The sequence below is a fragment of the Sphaeramia orbicularis genome, chromosome 17 (assembly GCF_902148855.1).
Source record: "Sphaeramia orbicularis chromosome 17, fSphaOr1.1, whole genome shotgun sequence".
NCBI classification, from domain to species: Eukaryota; Metazoa; Chordata; class Actinopteri; order Kurtiformes; family Apogonidae; genus Sphaeramia; species Sphaeramia orbicularis.
The window spans coordinates 29835769-29862933 of record NC_043973.1 but is presented as its reverse complement, the minus strand read 5'-3'; the positions used below and the strand labels follow the sequence as shown (position 1 = coordinate 29862933).

At 35.7% G+C, this 27165-nt stretch overlaps 1 protein-coding gene across 1 annotated transcript in view; it reads right to left on the bottom strand.

The window, feature by feature from the left end:
- The window catches only part of ghrhra (growth hormone releasing hormone receptor a), a 103753-nt gene that overhangs the window by 11870 nt on the left and 64718 nt on the right, over positions 1-27165 (bottom strand). The window contains exons 8-10 of the mRNA XM_030159384.1: positions 17111-17171; positions 16670-16739; positions 16400-16494 (exon numbers count right to left, since the gene is read on the bottom strand). Coding sequence (XP_030015244.1) covers positions 16400-16494; positions 16670-16739; positions 17111-17171 — 226 coding nt within the window. The remainder of the gene's footprint in view (positions 1-16399; positions 16495-16669; positions 16740-17110; positions 17172-27165) is intronic.

Here is a 27165-nt window from a genome sequence, read left to right as displayed (position 1 = left end):
AGAAGGAGGACACATAGAATAAAAACATTTTCTATTATGTCAATTTTCTTGTGGCAAATAAATTCTCATGACTTTCAATAAACTAATTGGTCATACACTGTCTTTCAATCCCTGCCTCAAAATATTGTAAATTTTGCTTCCCCGCCCTGTATTTACATTTACAAACTATCCTCTAACAATAAAATGTGAATAACCTGAACAAATATGAACAACCTGAAATATCTACAGAAAATTCAGTGTAATTTTAACAAGATTCTGCCTGTTACTAAATGTTTTATGCCTTTGTAGATTTGATCTGTAATACACATTTATATAAATATAAATGATAAGTCGAGGCATAATATTGATAAAATTGTACTTATATTTCTTAACAAATTTAATTTTTTTCTGGTTATTCCCATCCTTTTTGTTTGAATAGTTTGTAAATGTAAATATTGGCATAATTGATTGTCAGTTTTGGACTAAAACAATTTGGAGTTATCATTCTTTATTGGCTATCATGCTATTATTTTACTGGTCCGACTCACTTCAGATTAAATTGGGCTGAATGTGGCCCCCGGAAGAAAATGAGTTTGACAGCCCTGATCTTAGGTGTGTTGATATTTATCATAGTTCCTTCTGTTTTGTATTTTCACTGATGTAGAAGTCAATCTATTCCTGTGTAGCTGCACTCTTTGTTACGTGTGTAAATGACAAACGTATCGCTTGAATCTTGGAGATAACGTTTCACATATGTACGACACACAGCACCACAAAAAGACATAGACGTGAGTAATGACAAGTGAAAAATCTCTTTGTTAAGCTGATCTCATTAGTTAATCTTCAAGGATCATCTGCTGCACAAATGCTTTCATAAGTGGGACGCTGTATGCATCTGCTCCAAATGTGTGTGTGCAGCACCTGTTCTGAATTTAACTTGAAAAGAAAAATAGAGGCTTGACTGACACTTTCACCAGGACCACAGTCACTCAGACTGTCCTCTCTAGATCCCTATAGGTCCACATGTTGTCTGAGTTCATGTCAGAACTGTATGTCTTGAGCAATGTAAAAACCGAAGCCATATTCCTTGTATGTGTTCATATACTTGGCCAATAAAGCTGATTCTGATTCTAGTATGATGTTAAATACGGTGGACGACAAGAGCCAAACACATTGCAACGGCCCAATGCGTCTCAGTTAAGAGAAATCAGCTGCAAGTACAGAAACAATGCAAATTCACAAACTCAAACACAAGTGTAAACGACCCATAAAAAGAGGAACGTGGTGCAAATGAAAAAATGCGCTGCGAGAAACAAAAACACATGCATAATCATTAAGTGCTCTGCAAATAGAGAAACAATGCAAAGCACAAAACGATTCAAACCAAGAAAACATCTGCAAACGAAAAACGCCGCATAACCAGTCAGTACAATGGAAGTGGTCCAAACCTGTAGGGGGCGCTGTCAATGCACATACACACAGGATGGAGAGAGAGACTCAGAACAGCTGACTGACAGGGTTTCAAACTACACTTGGAACAAATTGAAGTTATGGCGTAGCGATCATGTGACATTTATTTGATTCTATTTGACACTAGTCTGTTGTCTATAAACACTGGCTGGCTGCAGGTTTGGAACACTTCCTTTTTACTGACTGGTGATGCAGCGTTTTTCGTTTGCAGATGTTTTCTTGGTTTGAATCGTTTCTTTACTTGCAGAGCATTTTATGATTATACATTTGTTTTTGTTTCTTGCAGCGCATTTTTTCATTTGCACCACGTTCCTCGTTTTGTACCTCATTTAGACTTGTGTTTGAGTTTGTGAATTTGCATTGTTTCTGTACTTGCAGCTGTTTTCTCTAACTGAGATGCACTGGGCCGCTGCAATGTGTTTGGCCCTTGTCGGCCACCGTAGTTAAATAGGAAAAAATGTACAAAATCAATCTTGAATGAATGAATAAATGGTTTATTTTTAGTTTGTACATTAATCACCACACGCAGCACAACACAAAAAACAAAAAAAGGAATAGGCTAGAGGCAAAAGCTTATTTTTTGCCAAACCTTTTCACCTGATACACTGCTTACATTAAATTAAATGTGTACATCATCAAGCATTATTATAACAAAAGAATCAACAACAATAAAAACATATCTACCATCTCAACTGAATATTCCTGAATGATTTTATACTTAAGGCATTTTGTAAATTTTATCAGAGAAGTGAACAACTTAAATTCATCATCCAGTCGATTCCATAATTTCACACCCACAACCGAAATGCATCGTATTTGTCCTCACTTTAGTCCATTCAAAAATATAAAGACCTCTTAAATTATAATTACTCTCTTTTAATTTAAAGAAATCTTGAATGGTATTTAGAACAATATTATTTTTTACTTTATAAATCATGTCTAATATTTTAATTTATACAATATCCTGTAATTTCACTGGTAGGACATCATATCTGTATTAAACAAAACAACCTTTAGTGCAGCATAATCAACAGGTTCATCAGGAAATATATATTTAAATGTCAGAAAACTAGGATGTGACGTGATCAAAGCGCTGTTACAATCAGATCACCGGTGTTTAAATATCATGTAAATGTTGCCATTTCATTATGATGCCATCTGTTTCCTGGAAAAACAAACCGTGCCAGTGTTCTGCAAAAAAGCACCTCAATGTTCTATTGTTTTTTCTCTTTAATCCATGCTTATTTTTTCACATCATGGAGGTGAGTATTGATGAGGATTAAAATATTAGTTCAGAACTGTGCACAAAGACAGATTAAAAAAAAAAAAAAAAAAAAAAAAAAAAAACAGCCACTAATCTAAACCCTAATGCATGTTGTCTTGTTCTTGGATCCCTGCAGAGCTTCAGCTGTAACACTGACCAGAACATACTTTAATTCATCTGGATGTCCTATATAAGTGGGAAAAAAAACCCATTGTATTAGAATTAAAAAGAGCTGCTAAAAGATTAGCGCTAAAAATAGCATCATCTTATTTTTTGGCGCATAATAGGATTGCATCTGTCTTTTGTCACACTTGGGATTCGTGCTTTTGTGTTAATGTCACTGATCTGTCTGAAGCCGATTATAGTTTATAAGACAGAGATAAAGCTTCTGAAAGAATGAAATGGCCGTTGAGGTGGAGGAAAAGTCCTGTCATACTGCAAAAGTGTGGATATCTATTTCTGGTATCAAGGTGCTATTTTTGAGTGCTCTCATTGTACATTAATTCAGTGGAGCCCGAGTCTGTGCCAACCTGATGTCAGAAGAAAGACAGGGAGATTCATTGTGGGAAAGTTACATTTCAGGACTCCCCAGAGCTGATTCACAAACGCACCATTTTCTTTGTGGAACAGGAAAATCACAGCTCTGCATTTTCAAATTTATTTGGATCCATTTCCTTCGATCCTTTGTAGATAAACTGCAGTGCATTTCTCTATCACATTCATATCTGACTTTGCAGGTTTATTTTAAAGAAGTTTTACAAGCTTTTTTTCCCCCTCTGGTCACATTTGAAATGGGTGACATTAATCCAAATCCTTGCATCCATGTTTAACACCTAAAAATGTACATGTAGCCATTATCTATTATTGTGGAACTGTTTGATTATGAAGCCAGTCACTTTCAAAGTAATCTGTTTTTGATAGTAAAACTTAATAGTTTTTTTTTTTTATTTTTTATGAGTGATAATTAACAAGATATTGTGGACAGAAAAACAACAACACATAAACAAAAGGAAAATCAAACAAACAAGCGAAAAACAACAACAGACTAATGACAAACAACAACAATGACAAGATCATATTACAGTGAAGAAGATAATAAATGTAAAGGGCAACTAAACAATATAGACTGATTAGGGAAGATAGGGAAAAGGGGAAGAGGGGGGTGTAAATGAAAGAGAGAAAGAGAGAGGGGGGAATGAGGGGTAAAATAATAATTATTGTAATAATGACAATAACAACAACACAAAAATATAATAATAATAATAATAATAATAATAATAATAATAATAATAATAATAATAATAGTCTAACTTGCTAGTATTATTGTGGTGGCTGTAGCAGTGGAGGCAACCACAATTCAACAATGGGTAAAATAATTTAATATTTATAATAATGTATTCATATCAATTACTATCAGTTAGAATTTATAGTAATTAATTAAAATGAATATGACTAGGGGGTGGGGGGTGGGGGATGGAGCCAAGCACACAGAGCCTGAGGAGGGGAGCACAAAACTTAATAAACTTAATATTTTGGACTTTTCCTTTCATTATTATTATTATTATTATTATTATTATTATTATTATTATTATTATTATTATTATTATTATTATTATTACCTACAAATATTCTTCAAAACAGTTACGTTCTTAAGCAGCCAAGACGGCCCAGACTGCATCCAGCAACTGTTGCCCATGTTCTTCATGGCAGACAAAAACAAACAACAAAAAAAAACAACTAAACAGACTCAAGCACAGTTTTTAGCCACAAGAGATTAAATGTGTCGTCCCCCCCCCCCCCCCCCCCACACACACACACACACGGACTGAACATCCCCCCAGTCTAATGGACAGTGCAATTCTTACTCTACCTCAGTGCAATAGTCACAACCCATGCACCTTGTCTGTCTTTTTTTTTTTTTTAATCATACCTTGTATATATCCTGATTTGTTGTATATATTTCTCATCTGTAGTGTAGAATTAAATTTTTGTGTCAAGCACACAGAGCCTGAGGAGGGGAGCAGAAAACTGAATTAACTTAATATTTTGGACTTTTCCTTTCACTATTATTATTATTATTATTATTATTATTATTATTATTATTATTATTATTATTATTATTATTATAAATTGTATAAAATTGAATATGAGGAAACTAGTCTGCTTTAGGTCTTCAGAGGCAGTTAAAATATCTTAATGTTAAGAGTGCCTCTGCAAAATAACGTTTTATCTACATACAATCTGATCTATCAAGAGTAGGAAAACATGATAACAGTTTTTTTTTTTTTTTTCTTACTGTAGCCAATATCAGATTCCAGTGTGAACAGGTTTGTGTTGGTCTGTTTTCTTTGTTTTCTCTCCTTGCTCCTCCTTTTAGGTTCCTCCCCCTACTCCAGGTGACAGGTGTGTTAATTAGCACACCTGTCTCCACTTGGCCTCTCCCTCCAGCTCAGTATTTAAGCGGGTCAAACCACCACCACAGTGCCAGAAGATTCCACCTGGTACAGATGTTTTTGCTGCTTGTTGCTAAGAACTCCATCCTGCTGTTTTTGGTTCTTTCCTGTGTCCTTCCACCTGAGTTTTCCTGGCTCCTCTGTGACAACCTCCAGACCCTTTCATCACCTGTGTTTTTGGTTCTTTTGCGTCGACAGTAAACCTTTGTTTCTACTGTTTCCACCCTCAGCTTTTTGGGTCCGAAACCATCTACCTCGGGTTTTGCCCATAACAGAATCTTTTGGCCGACATGAACCCCCAACAAGGCTGATCCTTTGAAGCAGAGCCTGATTTCTCAAGAGACACACATAGGTGAGCGTGGAGAGGTCTTACAGGAGGTCCGGGACTCCATCCAGAATCTGGCCACCTCCCTCACCCAACTCAAAGATCGTCTCAACCAGCTGTCCGTTGCCTCTCCAGCTCCACCGGCTCCTCCAGTCCAACCCGCCCGGCCCAGCCAACCCTGTGAGCCCTTCATCCCCACACCCAGCAGGTACTCAGGTGAACTAGGGCTATGCAGGCATTTCCTCCACCAGTGTTCGCTTGTCTTTGATCAGCAGCCGTTCACTTATCACTCAGATAATTCCAAGGTTGCTTTTGTTATGAGCTTGTTAACTGATAAGGCCTTAGCCTGGGCACTAGCCATTTCCCACAATCACTCGCCTAACCTCCAGTCGTATCAGACATTTTCTACTGAAATGTTAAAGGTTTTTGAGCATCCCCTTAAAGGAAAGGAAACTGGCAGACAGCTTTTATCCTTAAAGCAGGGAAACAACCCAGTTTCCTCCTATGCCATAGACTTTCGTATCCTGGCTGCTGAAAGCGAATGGAATGAGGCGGCCCTTAGATCGGCTTTTTATCAAGGCCTTAGTAATGAAATTAAAGTTAAACTGGCTGTCTGGGATGAACCTTCCTCTTTAGAAGAGCTAATTTCTCTGGCAATTCGCCTGGACAACCACTTGAGGGAGTTACGTAGAGAGAGATCAGACAGGTCTAGTGCCCCTCCTCCCTTTCCCCGCACCAGATTCCACCAGGGCTCAGGATCGAGACCCTCTCCGCCCCCCTCACCGGCAGCTCTGACCAGTGGTATCCTCAGCTTGTCTGTGGGTCCTCAGGCTGATGTGGGGGAGCCCATGCCGTTAGGACAAATGAGAGTCACTCCTGAGGAACGCCAGCGCCGAGTGAGGCTTGGGCTCTGCTTTTACTGTGGTGAGGCCGGTCACACTCGTATCCACTGTCCTAAGCTGGTAAAGAGAGGATCAGCAGCAGTAGAGGGGGTACTGGTGAGCAAAACCTCGGTGTATCAGTCCTCGTCTAACTTTCTAGTTAAAGGTACTTTGCCCTGAGCTCAAACCTTCCTCTCTGTCCACTCTTATAGACTCAGGAGAAGATGAGAATTTCATAGACCCCAAGTGTGTGTCTCATCTAGGACCACCCCTTGTGCCTCTGTTTAAACCCAGGGAAGTACTGGCCCTAGACCCTGTGGCCCTTGTTACACATTGCACTGCCCCTATCTCTCTGCTAACCCCAGGAAATCATCTAGAGTCCATTTCTCCATCAGTGGTCTCGTCATCGTCCTCACCCATAGTTCTTCGTCTCTCCTGGCTAAAGCTCCATAACCCTCACTATCACCAATTGGAGCATTTTTGTCACTTCCACTGTTTGCAATCCAAGCCCCTAGTTTAGACCCCTCTAAAGTTCCTTCTGAATACCACAACCTGGAAACTGTCTTCAGTAAGGGCCAAGCCTGCTCTGTCCCTCCACATGGACCATCCTGGATAGTTGCAGAATCGTAATCAATCACTGAAAACACACTTTCAAGGGAAAAGTTCTTCCAGAAGAAAGAAGAAGAAATGGCTCCAGCCTGAAACTGTGGAAGGAGGGGTGCTTCAGTGCACCTCAGTAAAGAAGGCCGACCTCATGACTCCAGATGTCCCACCAGCTGCTCCTAGCCAAGTGTCTGCCTTTGATTTCCTTCCCCCACCAGTCCCAGAACCACAGCCCTGTAACCTGGTGGGGCATGGATGTCTCCAGCAGCAGGAAAAGCCTGCACCAGTGGAGAAGATGAATAAACATAACATAAAAAATTATGTTTGCAGGAGAGCTTGATCCAGAGCCTCGATTTATGAAACCTAGCAGCATAGGAAAGGTGGACTTTATGAAGGTGGACGTGTCACCTAATCATCAAGTGAATTTGAAGTTGATTATTGGTGTTTAGTCTGATTTACTTGAAAAATTATGTTAGTTATATCTGACTAAGCCCTTATGGGTAAACTGAGTAATTCAGAGCATTTTGTGGTTGTGAATGCCTTCTTTTTTTTTTTTTTTTTAATGTGGTTGTTAGGGTTACTGAATGTTGAAGTTGTTGGACTTTATTTGGATGTTCACTTCAATTTGGCAGCTTTGCCAGAGGTCTAAAGATAGCTTCACAGTTAAATTGCTTTTGGTTTTCAGTAAGTGTTAAAGATGAAATTGCTCTGACTTGCCTGGTGTTCAGCCAGAGGCGTCCCTTGAGGGGAGGTACTGTGGTGGTCTGTTTTCTTTGTTTTTTCTCTCCTTTTGAGTTCCTCTCCTTACAGGTGACAACTCCAGCCTGCTGTTTTTTGGTTCTTGGCCGTGTCCCTCCACCTGAGTTTTTCTGGCTCCTCTGTGACAACCTCCAGACCCCCTCATTACCTGTGTTTTTGGTTCTTTAGTATGGACAATAAACCCTTTGTTACTACTGTTTCCAACCTCTGCTTTTTGGATCTGAAACCACCTACCTCGGGCTTTGCCTTTAACAGGATTATAGTTTTGAACTGTACCACATGCACAAACACTGGCATAAGCGGTGTCACTGCCTCAGTAAATCTGATAAATTCACTACTACAAGTAAAAGCTGTGCTTTTGGATTCATTTTACTGCTGCATGTGTATGTTCTGGGTGTACATGTTTAAGATTAAACTCATATGTAATACTTAATTGTATTTCAATGTCTTCCTTCAATACACTGCAAAAATCTAAATCTTACCAAGTGTATTTTTCTCATTTCTAGTCAAAATATCTGATCAGATTTAAAATAAGACAGAATCACCTTAAGAGTAACTTTTCAGTGAGTTTTAAGAACTTATTTTCAGACAGTTGATCTTGAAAATCTTATTTCAAAAAATCTTACCAAGATAATTTTCACTTGTTCCATTGGCAGATTTTTTTTTTTTTTTTTTTTTTGCTTAATCCAAGCTTTTTTTTTTTTTTTTTTTTTTTTTACTTAATCCAAATTTAAAAAAAAAAAAAAACTGCCAATGGAACAAGTCAAAATTATCTTGGTAAGATTTCTTGAAATAAGATTTTCAAGATCTGTTGTCTAAAAATTAGTTCTTATATCTCACTGAAATGTTACTCTTTAGGTGATTATGTCTTATTTTAAGTGTGATAAAATATTTTGACAAGAAATGAGAAAAAAATACTTTGAAGATTTTGATTTTTGCAGTGTAAAGCTGTGAAGGATCAACATAAAATTTGCATGAATCCTGATCTGACTGTTCACACTGAGGTCACATCGATTATCACGACTGACTCTGTGTACGATTCAGGACCACATACTGCAGTGGACTGGATGATATAAATATGATTCCATGTGATTTGAGCTGTTCAGTCACAGCAAAATATATAAATACATAAAACCAGGTCTAAACTACCAGCATCTAATCTGAAGATTAAATTTTAGCCTGCACTTTGCCATGTCATGCCTATGAAAAAGAATTTACCCCTTTAGAATGGCTATCCATGTAATCTTTTTGTTCAACTTATGTATTTACTTTTTTGACAATTTGCAATAAGTGAAGATACTACAAAGTATTGTCAAGTGGCGGTATAAATATTCACTCCCTTAAAAGTGACTTCTTGAACAGATGTCCAGCCAACTGGCACTAGAAGTCTCACAAATAGATGAATGGACCTCACCTGAGTACAATGAATGTGTCTCAAGTGATTGAAGGATAAAGACAGCTGTGTCCAGGAAGGTTAAATAAGTGGTTCATCAGTATTCTTGGCAAGAGAAGACCACTCCAAACAGCTCTGAGAAAGGGTTACTGAAAAGTATAAATCAGGGGACAAATCCAAAAAAAAAGTCCAAGTGACTGACCATTTGGAGTTTAGTTAAACCCATCAATAAATGGAAGTGTAGCTCTAGAGCACAAACTCAGAAACTGTCAGTTTCAAACTGAGAGACTGTGCAAGAAGGAAACTAGTGAATGAGGACACCAAGACACCTATGAATATTCTTTAAAACAGCTAAGTCAGGGGTGTCAAAGTCATTTTGGTTCAGGGGCCATAGTTAGCCCAATTTGATCTCAAGCTGGCCAGACCAGTAAAATAATGACTTAATAACCTATAAATAATTGCAAATCCAAGTTTTTCCTTTTTGTTTTAGCACAAAAAAAAGACAATTACATTATGAAAATATTTACATTTTACAAAAAAGATGTAAATAACCTGAAAAAACAGATATTTCATTTGAAAAATTAGTGCAATTTTAACAATATTTTGCCTCGACTTATTATTTATACATGTACATTTACACACAGTGTTACATAAACATTTGGTTACAGGCAGAATAATGTTAAATTTTGGAGTTTGGAACAAAAATTTGAATAATTTCTACAATATTACATCTCTTATTATTAACACAACTTAAACATCACAGTGGATCCATAAATGGACCAAACATTTAGTAACAGGCAGAATATTGTTCAAATTGCACATTTCGGGTTGTTCATCTCTGTTTTTATTTATGTATTTATTTGCATTTTATTGTGAAAGAATAGTTTTGTAAATGTAAATATTTTCACGGTATCATGTTATTTTTTTCATTTAAATTTTTTCCACATAATTTTCCCATAGAAAATTTGTCATCATTATTTATGGGTTATTGTGTTATTATTTTTACTGTAGATCACATTGGTCTGTATGTGGAACCTGAACCAAAGTGATTTGGACAACCTGGACTGTTCAGGTTCATTTTAGCACTTTCATCCTCCGGGGCCAGAATGGAACCTTTGGCGGGCCAGATTTGACCCCCGGGCGCATGTTTGACACTTGTGAGCTATGTTCCTAAGCAGCCAAGATGGGCCAGACTGCATTCAGCAACTGTTGCCCATGTTCTTCATGGGAGACAAAAACTAAAAAAAACAACTAAACAGATTCAAGCACAGTTTTTAGCCACAAGAGATTAAATGTCCCCCCCCCCCCCCCACACACACACACACACACACACACACACACACACACACACACTGAACAACACTCCCCAGTCTAATGGACAGTGCAGTTCTTACTCTACCTCAGTGCAATAGTCACAACCCATGCACCTTGTCTGTCTTTTTTTTTTAATCATACTTTGTATATATCCTTATTTATTGTATCTATTTCTCATCTGTAGCGTAGAATTAGATTTTTGTTTATTTCAATAGCTTTAATAATAATAATAGCTTTATTTGTATAGCACCTTTAAAAACAAAGTTTACAAAGAGCTTTGACAAAGGGCACAACAGCAGGAAGCAGGTAAAAATACTAAAACAGAAGCAACACAATAAGAGAGATGTGTACAACAAATATAGCACTTCGAATAAATTAAGAGGGCAGGGATAACGTAACATGATGCTGTTAAATCAATGCAAAAAATGAAGAAATGAGATAAAACAACATCATGTATTAGAATATAAATTAATCAAACAGGATAAAATCAAATTTAAAAAATTAAAATTAAAAATTTTAAATTTAAAAAGGGACAGACATCACATAAAAGCAAGTATATAAAAATGTGTTTTAAGAAGTGATTTAAAAGATGTCACTGATTCTGCAAGTCTTATCTCCTCGGGCAGGCCGTTCCAAGATCGAGGGGCCCTAATGGAAAAGGCCCAGTCACCCTTAGATTTAAGCCTCTACTTTGGAACAGCCAAGAGGATCTAAGGCCGCATACTGGCTCGTAGTCAACTAGCATCTCATCTATATCGCTAGGGGCCAGACCCATCCGGGCTTTAAAAGTGATCAGTAAAATCTTAAAATCAATTCTAAAACACACAGGGAGCCAATGGAGGGATGCCAGGATAGGGGTGATGTGATGTCGCCTGTTAAAACCGTTAGCTTTAGTAGTATTTTAGTAGTATCTTTAATATTTAACCTTGTAGCTTTTATACATTGTCTACATTTTTTACATTTTGTGTGCTATTTTTTATACAGTTCTTTTTTGCATTAAATGTTTTTGCTGCTAAACACAACAAAGCTGCCAAATGATGGATTTTTCCTGTTCCTGTGACAGTGACAATAAAATTCTATTCTATTCTAAAAAAAAAAAAAAAAAAAAAAAAAAAAAAAGAGGACACCACTGCTGAAGGAGTCTTAATTAGAGTTCAGCCAAAGGCATATGGGAGACTCAAGTGGTAGGAGGTTCTTTGGTCTGAAGATACCATCCCTACTGTGAAGCAAGTTAGCGGGTAAAGGTCGAGGATAAAAAGAATGCGGCAAAATATAAGGATAATCTGGAGGACACTTGGATTCAGTCTGCAAGGGAAGCATGTCTTAAAAGAAGACTGATTTCCTAACAAGACAATGTCCCAAAGCGTACAATGAAAGCTACAAAGAAATGGTTTAAAAGGCTATAAGGTGAATGTTCTAGAGTGGCCAGTTGAAGTCAAAGCCCAGACCGTAATCCAATAGAGCATTTATGGTCGGATGTGAAAAAGGATGTTCATACTTCAGCAGTTTCGTAAAGAAGAAAGAAGTAAAATTGCAGCGTCCAGATGTGGAAGCCTGATTGATTCCTGCCCACACAGACTCAGTTCTATGATTGAGGCTAAAGGTGTATCTATTAAACACTGACATGAAGGGAAATGTTTTTCTACGCACGGACGCCGAAGTCACTGAAAATGAGCTTGTGATGTTTCAGGTTCTATGCTTTATGTTTTATATATATTATACATTTCAATCCCTTTTGGCTTTTTTTTTTCCCTTCTCTTGATAAAGCAGAATTGTAGGATACTGTACTATTCTCAGGGTGCTGCTTGAAGGCAGACATCAAAGTAAAAAAGGAAGAGCTGGACAGTCATAACTCCAATGCAATCTTGGAGAAAAAAAACATACAAAAGATTGCGGCGGCATTACAAGACTGACTTTGAAGGTTTCATTTTTGGTGACTTCATGTTTCATAGGCTATGGACATCCTGCCTGCAAATCAGATGACCTTTTAGGATGCTTCATAAAGGTTTCTTCATAAATTTGGTGGATTTAATGCAGAATTCTTTGTTTCCTTGATACAAAAGAAGGAACCGATATGTGCAAAAATAAGCAAAATGAACAAACAGAAACTAACAGTGATATTTTTTATTTTAAATTGAGGTTTCGGCCCCAAAATGCCCCGATCCATGCGACCCTACTTTTATTTCAAGCAGAGCTCACTTGCATTTGCTGATTGGTACCAACTACCTCTTTCATCCTCCATAATCAGTAGCTATTTCATCATCTGTCGGGCCACCAGCTGAGTATTACCAACAAATGAACAGCAGGTGTACAAGGCAGCCTTTATAGAAAAGATACTCCTCCTCAGAGTGTCTTCTGATAAGCCGTCAACAAAGCCGCCTGCTGCTGTGTCCTGGTCAGTAGTGGTGTGTCGGGCTCAAAAGATGCAGCTTTGAGAGCCAGTGCTTTGTAGTTAATCAGAAGACTCGATTCCCATCAAGAGAGAGAGCCGGCTCTTCCTTTATTTTGTATTTTTTGTCCTTTTGCTGCTCAGTTCTCACTCTCAGTGGCTCGACTCTACTCATGGAAGAATTTTGTTTCTATTGGGCAGTATGGTACACATGGGGCCAAGAGGAGATCCTATCTTGAAGAACTCCTCATTCAGCTGATGGAAGGGAGATTGTGCATTCTGGAAACATCTGTTCCTTCATCTACATCTGGAGTGTGAGACTGGGGTTCCAAATTGTGTGTGATTATAAATGTGACAGCTCCTGTGACAGTGGCTTCATTTTTACACAGTAGGAGAAACAGGGATGCCGCTATCAATTATTCAGTATAATCACTGTGGGCCCTACAGAAATTGAGTGTCTTTTCAATCTGTCGGGTGGTGGGGGACTTACGATACCGTGAAAACGAAACTTAACATGCTTTCAGCGTTCGACTCCTGACTTCTACACCTCTATTATACAACAAATCTTACACGACATTTTCACAACTTCAACGAACCCCTGGTTTGAGTTGAGTTTGGGACAAAATGTCTGAGCTGGAGAAGAGTAAATAATAGTTGCTTTTTCATTGGACATGTGCGCAAAAGTTTACTGACATTTACTAAATGTTGAAAAAACAGAAGTACGTAATATTGATTTTTCCATTAACTTCCCAAGACCCAGCTATGCCCACAACTCCTACCCTGTATCCACTGGGCCCCCTCCACTGCTCTATGGGCCCCCCACAAATACTGGGCCCCATGAATTGGTCATGTTTACCCCCCCCCCCCCTTATTGGCGCCCCAGAGGAGGAAACAGCTTTGTTGTGTCCGTCTTTATCCTCCTAAGACCCACTGTCCACATTTGTGGACAAGAGTTTCACAACTGTATACAAAAAAAGAAAAAGAAAAGAAAACTGTCCACCACAAAGGACATTCCATAAAAATTTTAAAAACTGCATCTGAAAAAACTGTTGCATCATGATGTTTCCAATATGGGCACTTATTTAATAAAAAATAAAATAAAGCTTGTACTTTGCTGACGTGTCCTGGGTCTTAGGAGGTTAAATATATTCTATTTCAGGGGTTCCCAGTATGTTGATCAACCATCCATCCATCCATTTGTCCATCCATCCATCCGTCCATACATCCATACATCCACCCACCCATCCATCCATCCATCCATCCACCCATCCATCCATTTGTCCATCCATCCATCAGTCCACACATCCATACATCCACCCATACATCCACCCACCCATACATACATACATCCATCATCCACTTACCCATCCATCTGTCCATCCGTCCGTCCGTCCATACATCTATACATCCACCCAATCATCCACCCACCCACCCATCCATCCATCCGTCCATACATCCATCCATCCATCCGTCCACCCACCCACCCATCCATCCATCCATCATCCATCCATCCATCCATCCGTCCATACATCCATCCATCATCCACTTACCCATCCATCCATCCACTCACCCATCCATCCATCCATCCATCTTCTGAACCGCTTTGTTCTCAAGAGGGTTGTGGGGGTGCTGGAGCCTATCCCACCTTCCTATGGGTGAAGGTGGGGTACATCCTGGATGTGTCACCAGTTCATCACAGGGCCAACATATAGAAACAAACAACCAACCACTTGTTCCATTGGCAGATTTTTGTTTTTGCTTAATTCAAGATTTTTTTTTTGCTTAATTCAAGCAAAAAAATCTGCCAATGGAACAAGTGAAAATGATCTTGGTAAGATTTCTTGAAATAAGATTTTCCAGATCTATTGTTTAAAAATAAGTTCTTATATCTCAGTGAAAAGTTACTCTTTAGGTGATTATGTCTTATTTTAAGTGTGATGGGATATTTTGACTAGAAATGACAAAAATACACTTGGTAAGATTTAGATTTTTTCCAGTGTAATAATGTTGTCGCTGCTGTCTTCTGTATTTGTATTCCATAAGTAACTCCTGTCATCAAACAACTGTGACAAATACCATGTACACACCCACTGATTTGATGTGTGTACAGACTGAGGCCACGTTGCAACAATCCAACCTGTTTTGAACCTAATTTAGGATCATATACACTACCAGACAAAAGTCTGGACTCACCTGTTTTTTCTTTATTTTCATGACTATTTACATGGTAGATTCCCACTGAAGGCATCAAAGCTATGAATGAACACACATGGAATTATGTAGTTAGAAAGTGTGACATAACTCAAAGCATGTTTTATATTTGAGATTCTTCAAAATAGCCACATTTTGCTTTTTTTTTTTTTTTTACTGCTTTACACATTCTTGGTATTCTCTCGATGACCTTCATTAGGTAGTCACCTGAAATGTTTTCCAACTTGTCTTGAAGGAGTTCACAGTGATACTGAGCACTGGCTGGCCATCTGCGGTCCATCTCATATCATTTAACCCTCCAGTATCCGGGTGCGCCTTTTAGGCACACTTTGCACTTCGTGTTAAAAAACTTCATATTATTTTTCACAATTTAAATAAGGTTAGAATTCAAAAGTTGTTCATTTTTGCATGATCTTTAAAATTCTGGCCACCAACTAAAATGTGCACATTGTAAACAAAAGAAAATTACAAAACTAGCATCTAGCTAGTTTAGCAAATTACAAAACTAGCATCTCCCAAGTGTGCCAGAGTGTGCTATTTCTTCCGTTTGATATGTATGATTAGGACTGATCTGGATTTACAAAAATAAAATCAAATTAGAGCAGAAAAATAAATTAATATATAATATTTAATAATTTGATTTATAGGTGTGCATTTTACACACACTTGGTGACAGATTCTAGTATTTTTGAACATTTGACCTGGCGCCAAAAATAATAATGCAAATTAACCAGTGTTGGAGTTAATCATTGACATATGCCAGGATGAAAAAATCAAATAATATATAATCCACTTTTTATGTAGTATATTGGAAAAAAAATGCTTTTGTTTGTTTTTTGCATTAAAAAAAATTAGTTTGTTTACATTACAAACACAGCATTTAAAGGGTTAAAAAAATGTGACAATTATTGAGTATTTGGTATTTTTATTTATGGCTCAAGTGGATGAAATAGAAAAAGTATAAAAAGAATTAAAAACAAACTGTATGAAAAATTTTTTGACATTATTCCACAAGTGTGCCAAAAAGGCACACTTGGTGCTTAGTAAGGGCCTTGCTGGATGGGATACCAGAGGGTTAAATGAGAAGGTGAATCCAAACTTTTGACTGGTAGTGTATATAAATGAGCTGGATCAGAATGGAGAAGATCAGACTCTGCATGATTTGTGCTGTTTAAGCTGTTATAAGTAAAACAGATCTACGTCACATATTAATGAGAAAATAACGATTTGATTATGAGTTATGTATGAGTCTGTATTTGCTGGGAATCATTCTTGCAGCTCTTACGACTTCCCGAACTGTGACAACATTTAAGCTCTTCCTTGTGTTCAGTTTCTTGCAGCAGTGGACTGTGACTTACATGAAATGCCCGGTGTCATTATTTCCAGCCATGGCTGAAGATTTGAGTTTCTGAACCAGGATCCGGATCACATTCACAAAGATGACTATATTGATCTGGAAGAAAAACATGCACGTCATTATCCAGATGACACAACTCACACAGAGAGTTAAAACACGTGACATTCTAATAAAAGCGAATTGATCTAAACCCATCAATAATCCTGCTTACGAACACATGTTGAGGTGAAATGTGTCTTTGAAAAACAACGGTAATGTCAACTCCACTCACCAACAGAGAGGCTGTAATCGGTCCTTTAATAATCCACCAAATAGCAACGTTATCGTTGTCATCCCAGCAACTGCAATTAATGACAGAATAAATATTACATCACAGTTTAATACAAGTTGAAACATGCAAAAAATAAAGAAAAAAAGCAAATAGATATACTTTAAACTTAAATACAGTCTCGATCTTTAAGGCTAATGTTATACTTAGTTTTATTGTATTCCAACAAAATGCAGTATAATCATTGCTATTTTATTTAGTATTTCTCTCACTCTTTCATGACTTTGGTTTGAACACATCATTACATTAAAAATGATTTATCAATAACTGATGATATCATATATGATTATATAACTGGAGCTTTCACGGAAGCTGTTTAACATGCATTAATTCAGAATGTAATGAGGCGATATCAACCACAACATGTTATGTAAAAAGGCATACCCTCTATCATCGTAGAAGAATCTGGTCAACACCCAGAGTATAAGAACTGTTGACGGGAGACCTTCAACATAAGAGCACACATTAATTATTCATGCTGTGTGTATCTGTCAACTAACATTAATCAGAGCAACACTGACGCACCAACTCAGATGTTCGCTGCATTTTTTATAAAAATGTCATTAGGTCTAAAAAAAAAAAAAAAAAAATATGGTGTTGATGCTTTCTTTGTATCTAATGTATCCATCTGCTGCCTGCATCTCTGTACCAGAAGTAGAAACAGACTCGGGATAAAAGCAGGAGACAGAAAAGAAAATGATAAGACACATCACAATCAGAATCTCTAACTCAGAGACACATACACAGTGTTTTATGTCATACAAACACAGATACAAAGGACACAGATTTATTTTCAGAATTTGGAAAGAAGTAGCTACAACTGGGTTATATTTAACCTATATTTTTCATAGGTTTACATTTTTTAATATTGTAAAATTGTATATTATAGGTTTATTATTAGTGTAATGTTTTGTCGAAATGGTAAATTTCTAAATGTTTTAGTAATAGTATAGGGCATGTGTCTGCAACCTTTACTATCTAAAGAGCCATTTTTGGGAATAAATAAAAAAATTAAAATAAAATAAAATAAATAAATAAATGAATGAATAAATAAATGGTTATTAGGATATATGGAGTAGTTGGTAAATTTAACATTTCAATGAAACCTGGTCCATGTTCACAAACAAACTCACTATTATTTCACCTTGACTTGTATTTCATAACTTGTTTTGCCTATTTCTGACCCCTTCGTTCTGACTACTCCATGTTCAGTAACTAATTATATACACACACACATACACAAACACACACTCACACACATTCACACTCTTATACGCCCAATCTTGTGGCACACACCCCATTTGTATGAATGCTTTAACAGTATACAATGACCGCAATAAACACACCTCTGAACATGAATGCACATGCAACTCAACTTTGCAGCTTGTTTTTGTGTTATTTTGTTTTGTTAAAAAAAAAAAAAAAATCTCTTTTTCTCTGTTTTGTCTTGTTTGAAGTTGTCTAGTTTTGTCCGTGGGGATCGGTTTTAGTATGTCTGTCGTTGTACATAAATGTAAAAAAAACAAACCAAAAAAAACCTGTTAAATAAAGAATTATTTTTAAAAAAAGAAAGGATTAGTTGGTAAAACATATGTCAAGATTAAATCAAAGTTTTGTTGCATGTACAGAAATACAAAGAAATTACAGAACTACATTAAAGAAAACAGTGACATAATTGTGTTGTGCAGCAAACATCGACTGATATGTGAAGGCTTTCTTTGCAGTGAAGTATACAGATTAAATACAGTCAGTGTCATAAAATAAAAAGTAATTTTCACTGCAATGAGAATATCTGTTTTTGCATTAATTTGGAGTGTAGGTTACATTTTTATAACTGTAAAATATCAAAATGGCTTAACAGTTGCGACAATAACAGCAAAATGGTTAAAAAAAATATTCATTTCCATATGTGTTTTGACAAAGCCACATGGAGCCACTGGGGAACGGCTCAAGAACCAAATGTGGCCCCAGGGCCTCAGGTTGGCCACCCTGGTGTACGGTTTATGGTAAAGTGGACTATACAGAAGGATGTCTGTGCTCTGATCGGTGGTTTGATTGATTAGATGCTACGATGTTCAAATAGAACAGTAAAATTCCACCCAATCCAGTCTGCCTCATCTGACCTTATAATGGTCAGTGTTAAGAGAAGTACATTTGTATTTACCGTCTAATCCACATATGTTTGTCTAGTTAAAATATTATTTACAACTCAGGGAAGAGGCAGTGTGTTCTGACGACAGCGTAGTAACATCTGGTTCAGTGTAAAACAGCTCAGTGAACGCCACCTGTCATGTCACCAGCAAGAACATTGATGTAACCTTGTTATTTTTATTTCATTTCAGTCTTCATGTGTTATAGCGCCTGAAATTCACTACAAGTCTGATCGTGTTGAAGCTCAAGAGAGACATTCATTGACTGAAACTTGCTCCTTTGACTTTCAGGTGTGTGGTCTCTGTATTTATGTATTTTCACTGTCTGTTGACTTGTAAAATGATCTTTTAAATTGACAAACTTCATGTATAAATAATGGCAAATATCAAACAAGATCCAAAAATGACTTCACTCTTGACTTTGATTCAGTTTTTATTTCTGAAATGAGGTCCCATGGGACACAACAGGAAGGAGCAGGATTAACACTAAGTGCTAATCCTGCTGACCTTTTGTTTGTTTAGTGGTTAGGGTTAGTGCTGTGGTACACAACAAGTAAAGGCTCTGTACAGCTGAACTCAAAACTTACAAAGTAAAATATTTATATATATATATATATATATATATATATATATATATATATATATATATATATATATATATATATATATATATGAAGCAAAATGTACCTGATCGTTTTGAGCATCATTAGGTATAAATTTCTTATTAACTTTAGGAAAATCTACTCTGTGATGCTCAGATTTTTGGTGATAAATATATGATTGACAGCTATAATTACCTATCAGTGATCAGACTTTGTCAATTCTACTGCTCATGGAAAGTGTCTTCACCTTTTTCATAACAGCAGGAAACAGCAGACATTCATTCAGTCTTTGGATTTGGACTAGAGAAGAGTTGCAAAGGGACGATGCACACTACTGATTAAATTTTGGTGTTTTTTTCCATAAGTTTTGGCTCCAGCTTTAATGCATGAAAACTAACAGTAGACATTATGCAGTAAAATGGTCCCTGTAGGTGTTGTACAATTACATATCATTAGCTTCATAGCATAACTGCCTAAGTCATACACTATATAGACAAAAGTATAGGGACATGTTGAATTCAGGTGTTTCTTTCCTAACGGGTCTGGGATACAAAACTATATAATAAATGTCATAATATAGTTTTATATTGTGATAAATATCATATTGATGATTAATATTGATGTTAATATCTCAAATCAGTATAAACAGGATATCTTACAGCTGTAGCCATGAGATGTCCCAATATTTTTGTCCATATAGTTTATAAACATCAACAGAGATTTTTTTTTTTTTTTTTTTTTTAAGTGAGATGTGAAGAAAGCAGATGGTTAGATGGTGTAGAAAATTATTATTTGCAGTCAGCGCACGAAAAACATTTTAGAAATTTAGAAGCAGAACATTTAAAGCCATAGTCATGGATAAAAGAAAAATAATAATAATAATCAGTGTAAAGGGAAATAAGGTAAAAACCATCTTTTGAGACATTTTGGAAGCAAAGATAACGATTTAAACTAAACTAACCAATGCAATGACATTTATCTCCATATAAAACTATATTATGACATTTATCATTATCGTTTTGTATCCCAGACCAATTCAACGTGTCCACATACTTTTGTCCATATAGTGTACTGCATGTCTAAGGCAATCATGCTATGAGGCTAATGATATGATAATTCTAGATATATATTTCTATTTGTTTTAGAAATTTTCTAAAATACTGGGATTCTTTTTTTTTTTTCAAATTACAGGACTGATGTAACTTTTGCGGGGGTCTATTTTCAGGTGGATCTGCTCTGTTTGTGGTGTGTTGTACTGTGGGAATATATCACCTAGTCCAACAGTGACAGGTGACAAGACAAACCTGCAGCAGGGTTTGGACTCCTCGTTAAGGAAGGTGTCCCAATATTTTTGTCCATATAGTTTGAAAACTGAGATTTTTTTTTTTTTTTTTTTTAAAGTGAGATGTGAAGAAAGCAGATGGTTAGATGGTGTAGAAAATTATTATTTACAGTCAGAGCAGGAAAAACATTTTAGAAATTTAGAGGCAGAACATTTAAAATCATAGTCATGGATTAAAAAAGAAAAAAAAAATCAGTGTAAAGGGAAACAAGGTAAAAACCATCTTTTGAGACATTTTGGAAGCAAAGATAACAATTTAAACTAAACTAACCAATGCAATGACATTTATCCCGATATAAAACTATATTATGACATTTATCATTATTGTTTTGTATCCCAGACCAATTCAACGCGTCCACATACTTTTGTCCATATAGTGTATGTCTCAGGTAATTATGCTATGAGGCTAATATGATAATTCTAGATATATATTTCTATTTGTTTTTGACATTATCTAAAATACTGGGATTTTTATTTTTTTATTTTTTGCAAATTACAGGAGTAATGTAACTTTTGCGGGGGTCTATTTTCAGGTGGATCTGCACTATCTGTGGTGTTTTGTACTGTGGGAATATATCACCTAGTCCAACAGTGACAGGTGACAAGACAAACCTACAGCAGGGTTTGGACTCCTCGTTAACAAAGGTGTCCCAATATTTTTGTCCATATAGTTTGAAAACGGAGATTTTTTATTATTATTTTTTTAAAGTGAGATGTGAAGAAAGTAGGGGGTTAGTTGTGGTGGAAAATTATTATTTACAGTCAGAGCCCAAAAAAATATTTTAGAAATTTAGAGGTATAACACTTAAAATCATAGTAATAGATAAAATAAAAAAAAAAACAAAATCAGTGTAAACAGAAATGAGGTAAAAAAAAAAACATCTTTTGAGACATTTTGGAAGCAAAGATAATTTAAACTAAACTAACCAATGCAATGATATTTCTCCCAATATAAAACTATATTATGACATTTATCATTATTGTTTTGTATCCCAGACCAATTCAACGTGTCCACATACTTTTGTCCATATAGTGTATGTCTCAGGTAATTATGCTATGAGGCTAATATGATAATTCTAGATATATATTTCTATTTGTTTTTGACATTATCTAAAATACTGGGATTTTTATTTTTTTATTTTTTGCAAATTACAGGAGTAATGTAACTTTTGCGGGGGTCTATTTTCAGGTGGATCTGCACTATCTGTGGTGTTTTGTACTGTGGGAATATATCACCTAGTCCAACAGTGACAGGTGACAAGACAAACCTACAGCAGGGTTTGGACTCCTCGTTAACGAAGGTGTCCCAATATTTTTGTCCATATAGTTTGAAAACGGAGATTTTTTATTATTATTTTTTTAAAGTGAGATGTGAAGAAAGTAGGGGGTTAGTTGTGGTGGAAAATTATTATTTACAGTCAGAGCCCAAAAAAATATTTTAGAAATTTAGAGGTATAACACTTAAAATCATAGTAATAGATAAAATAAAAAAAAAAACAAAATCAGTGTAAACAGAAATGAGGTAAAAAAAAAAACATCTTTTGAGACATTTTGGAAGCAAAGATAATTTAAACTAAACTAACCAATGCAATGATATTTCTCCCAATATAAAACTATATTATGACATTTATCATTATTGTTTTGTATCCCAGACCAATTCAACGTGTCCACATATTTTTGTCCATATAGTGTATGTCTCAGGTAATTATGCTATGAGGCTAATATGATAATTCTAGATATATATTTCTATTTGTTTTTGACATTTATCTAAAATATTGAGGGTTTTGTTTTTTTTTTTTTTTTTGTGCAAACTACAGGATTGATGTAACTTTTGCTGGGGACTATTTTCAGGTGGATGTGCACTGTCTGTGGTGTTTTGTACTGTGGGAATATATCACCTAGTCCAACAGTGACAGGTGACAAGACAAACCTGCAGCAGGGTTTGGACTCCTCGTTAAGGAAGGTGTCTGCCTGCGTCTTGTAACATCTTTCTCTGAGCTTGTGACATGTAAATCTCTTGAAATGTAGTTTGCTAAAGACACAAAATGAGACAGGCGGTGTACTTAGGTTCCCCTTTCATCTAACTCAGGCCTCCTGCAGTGTCGTCTGTTTTCTATCTTAAACCAATCCCAGAAATGCCACTGTATGTCTCCAAACCACAGAGTATAATCGAATGTTTGTGAACCAATAATACATTTCTGGGCATGTATATGTGCGTTACAGACCTTCAGATATTACGTTCATTTGTAATTGAATCTTTTTTATGGTTAGACTTGGTTTACCCACTGGCAGCACTTATGCTTCTACTTCACTGACGGTACCAACTTCAACTGATTCAATTTGACTGGACTTGGACCAGTTTTGGCACCAGTGTGGCGCATTTTCACTGTAGATATAAAAACTACTTCATCATGACTGGTTTTCATAACGTAATGTAAACTCGTGATGTTAGCTTCAGTACACTGTAAAAAAAAATCCTGTTGTTTTTACGGAAGAAAACTGGCAGCTGTGGTTTCCAGAACAATACTGTAAAAAACACGCCCAACTGTAAACATATTTACAGAGTAACATGTAGATTTAACATTTTAAAAATGTAGATTTAACAGTTTAAACATGTAGATTTAACATTGGATTTAAATGGTAACTGGACTGCACTTATTTAGCACATTTTATACACCCTCATGATGCGCTTTCTAAAACCACCAGGTCCACCTGGGAGCAATTTAGGGTTCAGTGTCTTCCATGGACACTTGGACATATGGACAGTCGGAGCCAGGATTCAAACCACCAACCCTTCGGTTATTGGACGAGCCGCTCTACCAACTCTACCAACCCATTAATGTAAAATGTTGCATTGTTTTTTCAATAACTTTTTTTATTTAAAAAAAAACCAAACAAATACACTGTTATTTCAACATTATGGTCTTTGCAATTTAAACGGCATCACAATGTTTTTCACTTTACAGTTTTATTTTCTAAAAACAATAGAAATACATAATTTCTACATACAAATCTGGTTTTGTTCACATACTCTTCCTGTAAAAACTACAGCTATATTTGATTTAATCATTAAAACAAAAATCTTTTCAAATAAACAACTTTGCATTGTATTGTCACTTACAGTTTTTTTATGTTGCAGTTTTACAGCTTTTTGGTGTTCATTCTACAGTCATTTTTTACAGTGTAGCTACAAGTGAGGTAACAACGGAGGAGGATGAAATTCAAATCTGTCATTTATTTCTGAAATCAAATGCTGTATTATTTTTTTCCAGTTAAACATATTGCTGTTTATTATTTAAATAAGTAGCTGATGTATTAAGATAGAGCCTACCTTATTTTGACACTATTATAATACTATTTTTTATTTAACATTTTATATTTAACACTAAAGAGTTTTTTTGGTTTGGTTTGGTTTGGTTTTTTGTTTTGGTTTTTTTAATGATGAGTTGTGACAGTAAGTGAAGGCAGATATTGTATTAACAAGTTAATTTCATAATTCTGTTTGGAATTGCTTCCATAGACGCACAAGTACTTTGTCAAAGAGGGCAGAAAATATCAGATTGCTGATCTTTCAGCTGCTTTTCATTCATGATTTGCTGAGTTTACTGACAAGTAGAAGCAGATTTTCTTTTATCTTATGACTGAAATCAATAAATCAACTGAACTAAACTAAACACGTCAGTCTAATAATTGTCTAATGATAAGAACTTAAGTAATTTTGATCATTATCAAGAAAACCATGGAAAATGTCTAGATATCAGCTCTGAAATTAAACTCTTATGAGCTATGTTTGTTGTTATCATTTTTTTTGTCCAAACAAATGTAGCTTTAGTTGTACCAGGCATTAAAATGAACAAGAAATTGAAGAAAACAAGGGTGGTCTAATAATTATTTCCACGACTGTGCAAGTAGCTTTGTTGAAATTGTAGAAATATGGCTTTTATTTTGCAGAAAACTGTGATAGAAACCCAGCTAGTGAGGCAACGATTAAAGCACAACCAATCTCTGATCTCCATACACTGTAATAAATGATTCTGTGGCCATGTAGATTTTAATTAATGTATTAGGTAAAATATATTCAGTATAATTGTGTCTTTGATTTTGTGGCAATTATTTAATTAAATTTCAGATAAAAATGTCTAAAATAAAATCTACTCATTGTAGTTAAATAAAACATGAGCCTTCTGTTTATTTAACTCCAAACACAGAGAACATTGAGTGAATTCAAATCATTGTAATCAGGCAATTTTTAATTGAAAAGCACTTCCTGCCAAAGTGCTTTTTTTTTAATACAGCGGGCTATCATCACATGACATTTGAAAAGAGTCCAGAATGCCCATCTTCTTCCCCATTGCTCATCTTGCACAATTCCTGGTTGTCTAAAGTAAGGAAACTTATTTTGTTTTCACTGGGCTAGTACACTCTAAAAAATAACTCAGGGCATTAGTAAATATCACAATAATATAAAGGTGTACTACCTTAATAAAATCTGTGAAAATCACTTAAGTTATTTGAGTTGGACGTACCAAAATAAAGGCTTAAAAATCCAACAATTCATTTTGTCTTATATTTACATCTATTATTTAAGTTCGTTTCACAAAAAGAAATGATTATTTGAGTAATGAATTATATTTTTATCTTTATATTTTATCTTTTTTGTATCAACTCAATATTTTTGTTTAGGTTTTAATTAATTCCATTTTGTTTAGCATTCAAATCTGCTCATATTAAATGGATAACTATTAAGGGCTTCATTTAATTAATACCAAACAGTGAAATTTAATTAATAATATTGCTTGTAATGTGTTGCCTTCTTTTTACTGAATAGATATGGGGTATTTTTTTACAGTGTGAATTTTCATTGCATTTAGTACAGCTTTGTCACTTTCATTTGGAAACTCAGTGAAATAGGTACTATAAATAGTGTCTCTACGCTCTTGACTTCAATACAGAAAATATCACACATGGGAAAACAATGACAATTCCTGTTTTTTTGGGGGTTTTTTTGCAGAAATATTTAATAGTAAGATTTTTCCATGCACTTATGTGTTGTTCAATACCTGCACTAATAAGTACCTTTGGAGTGTCTTATTTTCTCTGCATGAATGATAAAGATCAACCATCTGGCAGCTGATACAACCCGCTCCACCCATGGGTGTTTTCAGACGGACACACAGGTTTTCAGCTCTCATTCTGACTGTCACACATCACCACAGCTTGCCATAAGTTTCATCCAATCTCCTCATAAAAACACTCAGCACCATTAGTTCAACCAGCTGTAGCTCCTGTCATAACCAAGTGACTAAATGTTTTAGGCACTCGAGCTTTTCGCTAAACATAACAATACTGGAATAAACAGAGGTGGTGGGTTCCTGCTGGGATGGAATGGACTGCAATATTTTGGCTGCAAGGGACAGTGGAGACATTAGTGGCACTCAAGCGAGCAGGCTTAACAGGAAAACAAACAACAAACATAAGACGAGGGACTGGGGAGCACAGGATGACACAACTCATTTATAACAGTCAATGAAACAAAAGACAGGAAGGAAAACAAAGAGAACAGGTTCAGTTTTAACCGCTGAGGCTGTTATTGTGCAATACTAGCTTTCTTTTTTTATCTGGGGGGACTAAATAAAGAGCAAATAGAAATCCACAACAAATGGGAAAATGCATGACAAAGGGATCGCCTTAAACTGTAAAAAAAAAAAAAAAAAAAAAAAAAATCACAAAATGATGCTTTGAAAGAACAAGAAATAAACTTTTTTAACCCTCCGGTATCCCGTCCACCAAGGCCCTTACTAAGCACCAAGTGTGCCTTTTTGGCACACTTGCGGAATAATGTCAAAAAATTTTAAAACAGTTTGTTCTTAATTCTTTTACACTTTTTTCTATTTCATCCACTTGAGCCGTAAATAAAAATACCAAATACTCAATAACTGTCACATTTTTTAACCCTTTAAATGCCGTGTTTTTAATGGAAACAAACCATTTTTTTGATGCAAAAAACAAAAAAATATTTTTTTTTCAATATTCTATATAAAAAGCGGATCACATATTATTTGATTTTTTCATCCTGGCATATGTCAGTGATTAACTCCAACATTGGTTAATTTGCATTATTATTATTTTTGGCGCTCGGTCAAATGTTCAAAAATACTAGCATCTGTCACCAAGTGTGCATAAAATGCACACCTATAAATCAAACTATTAAATTTTATATATTGATTTATTTTTCTTCTCTAATTTGATTTTATTTTTGTAAATCCAGGTCAGCCCTAATCATACATATCAAATGGAAGAAACAGTGCGTTTTAGCCACACTTGGCAGACAGATGCTAGTCTGGT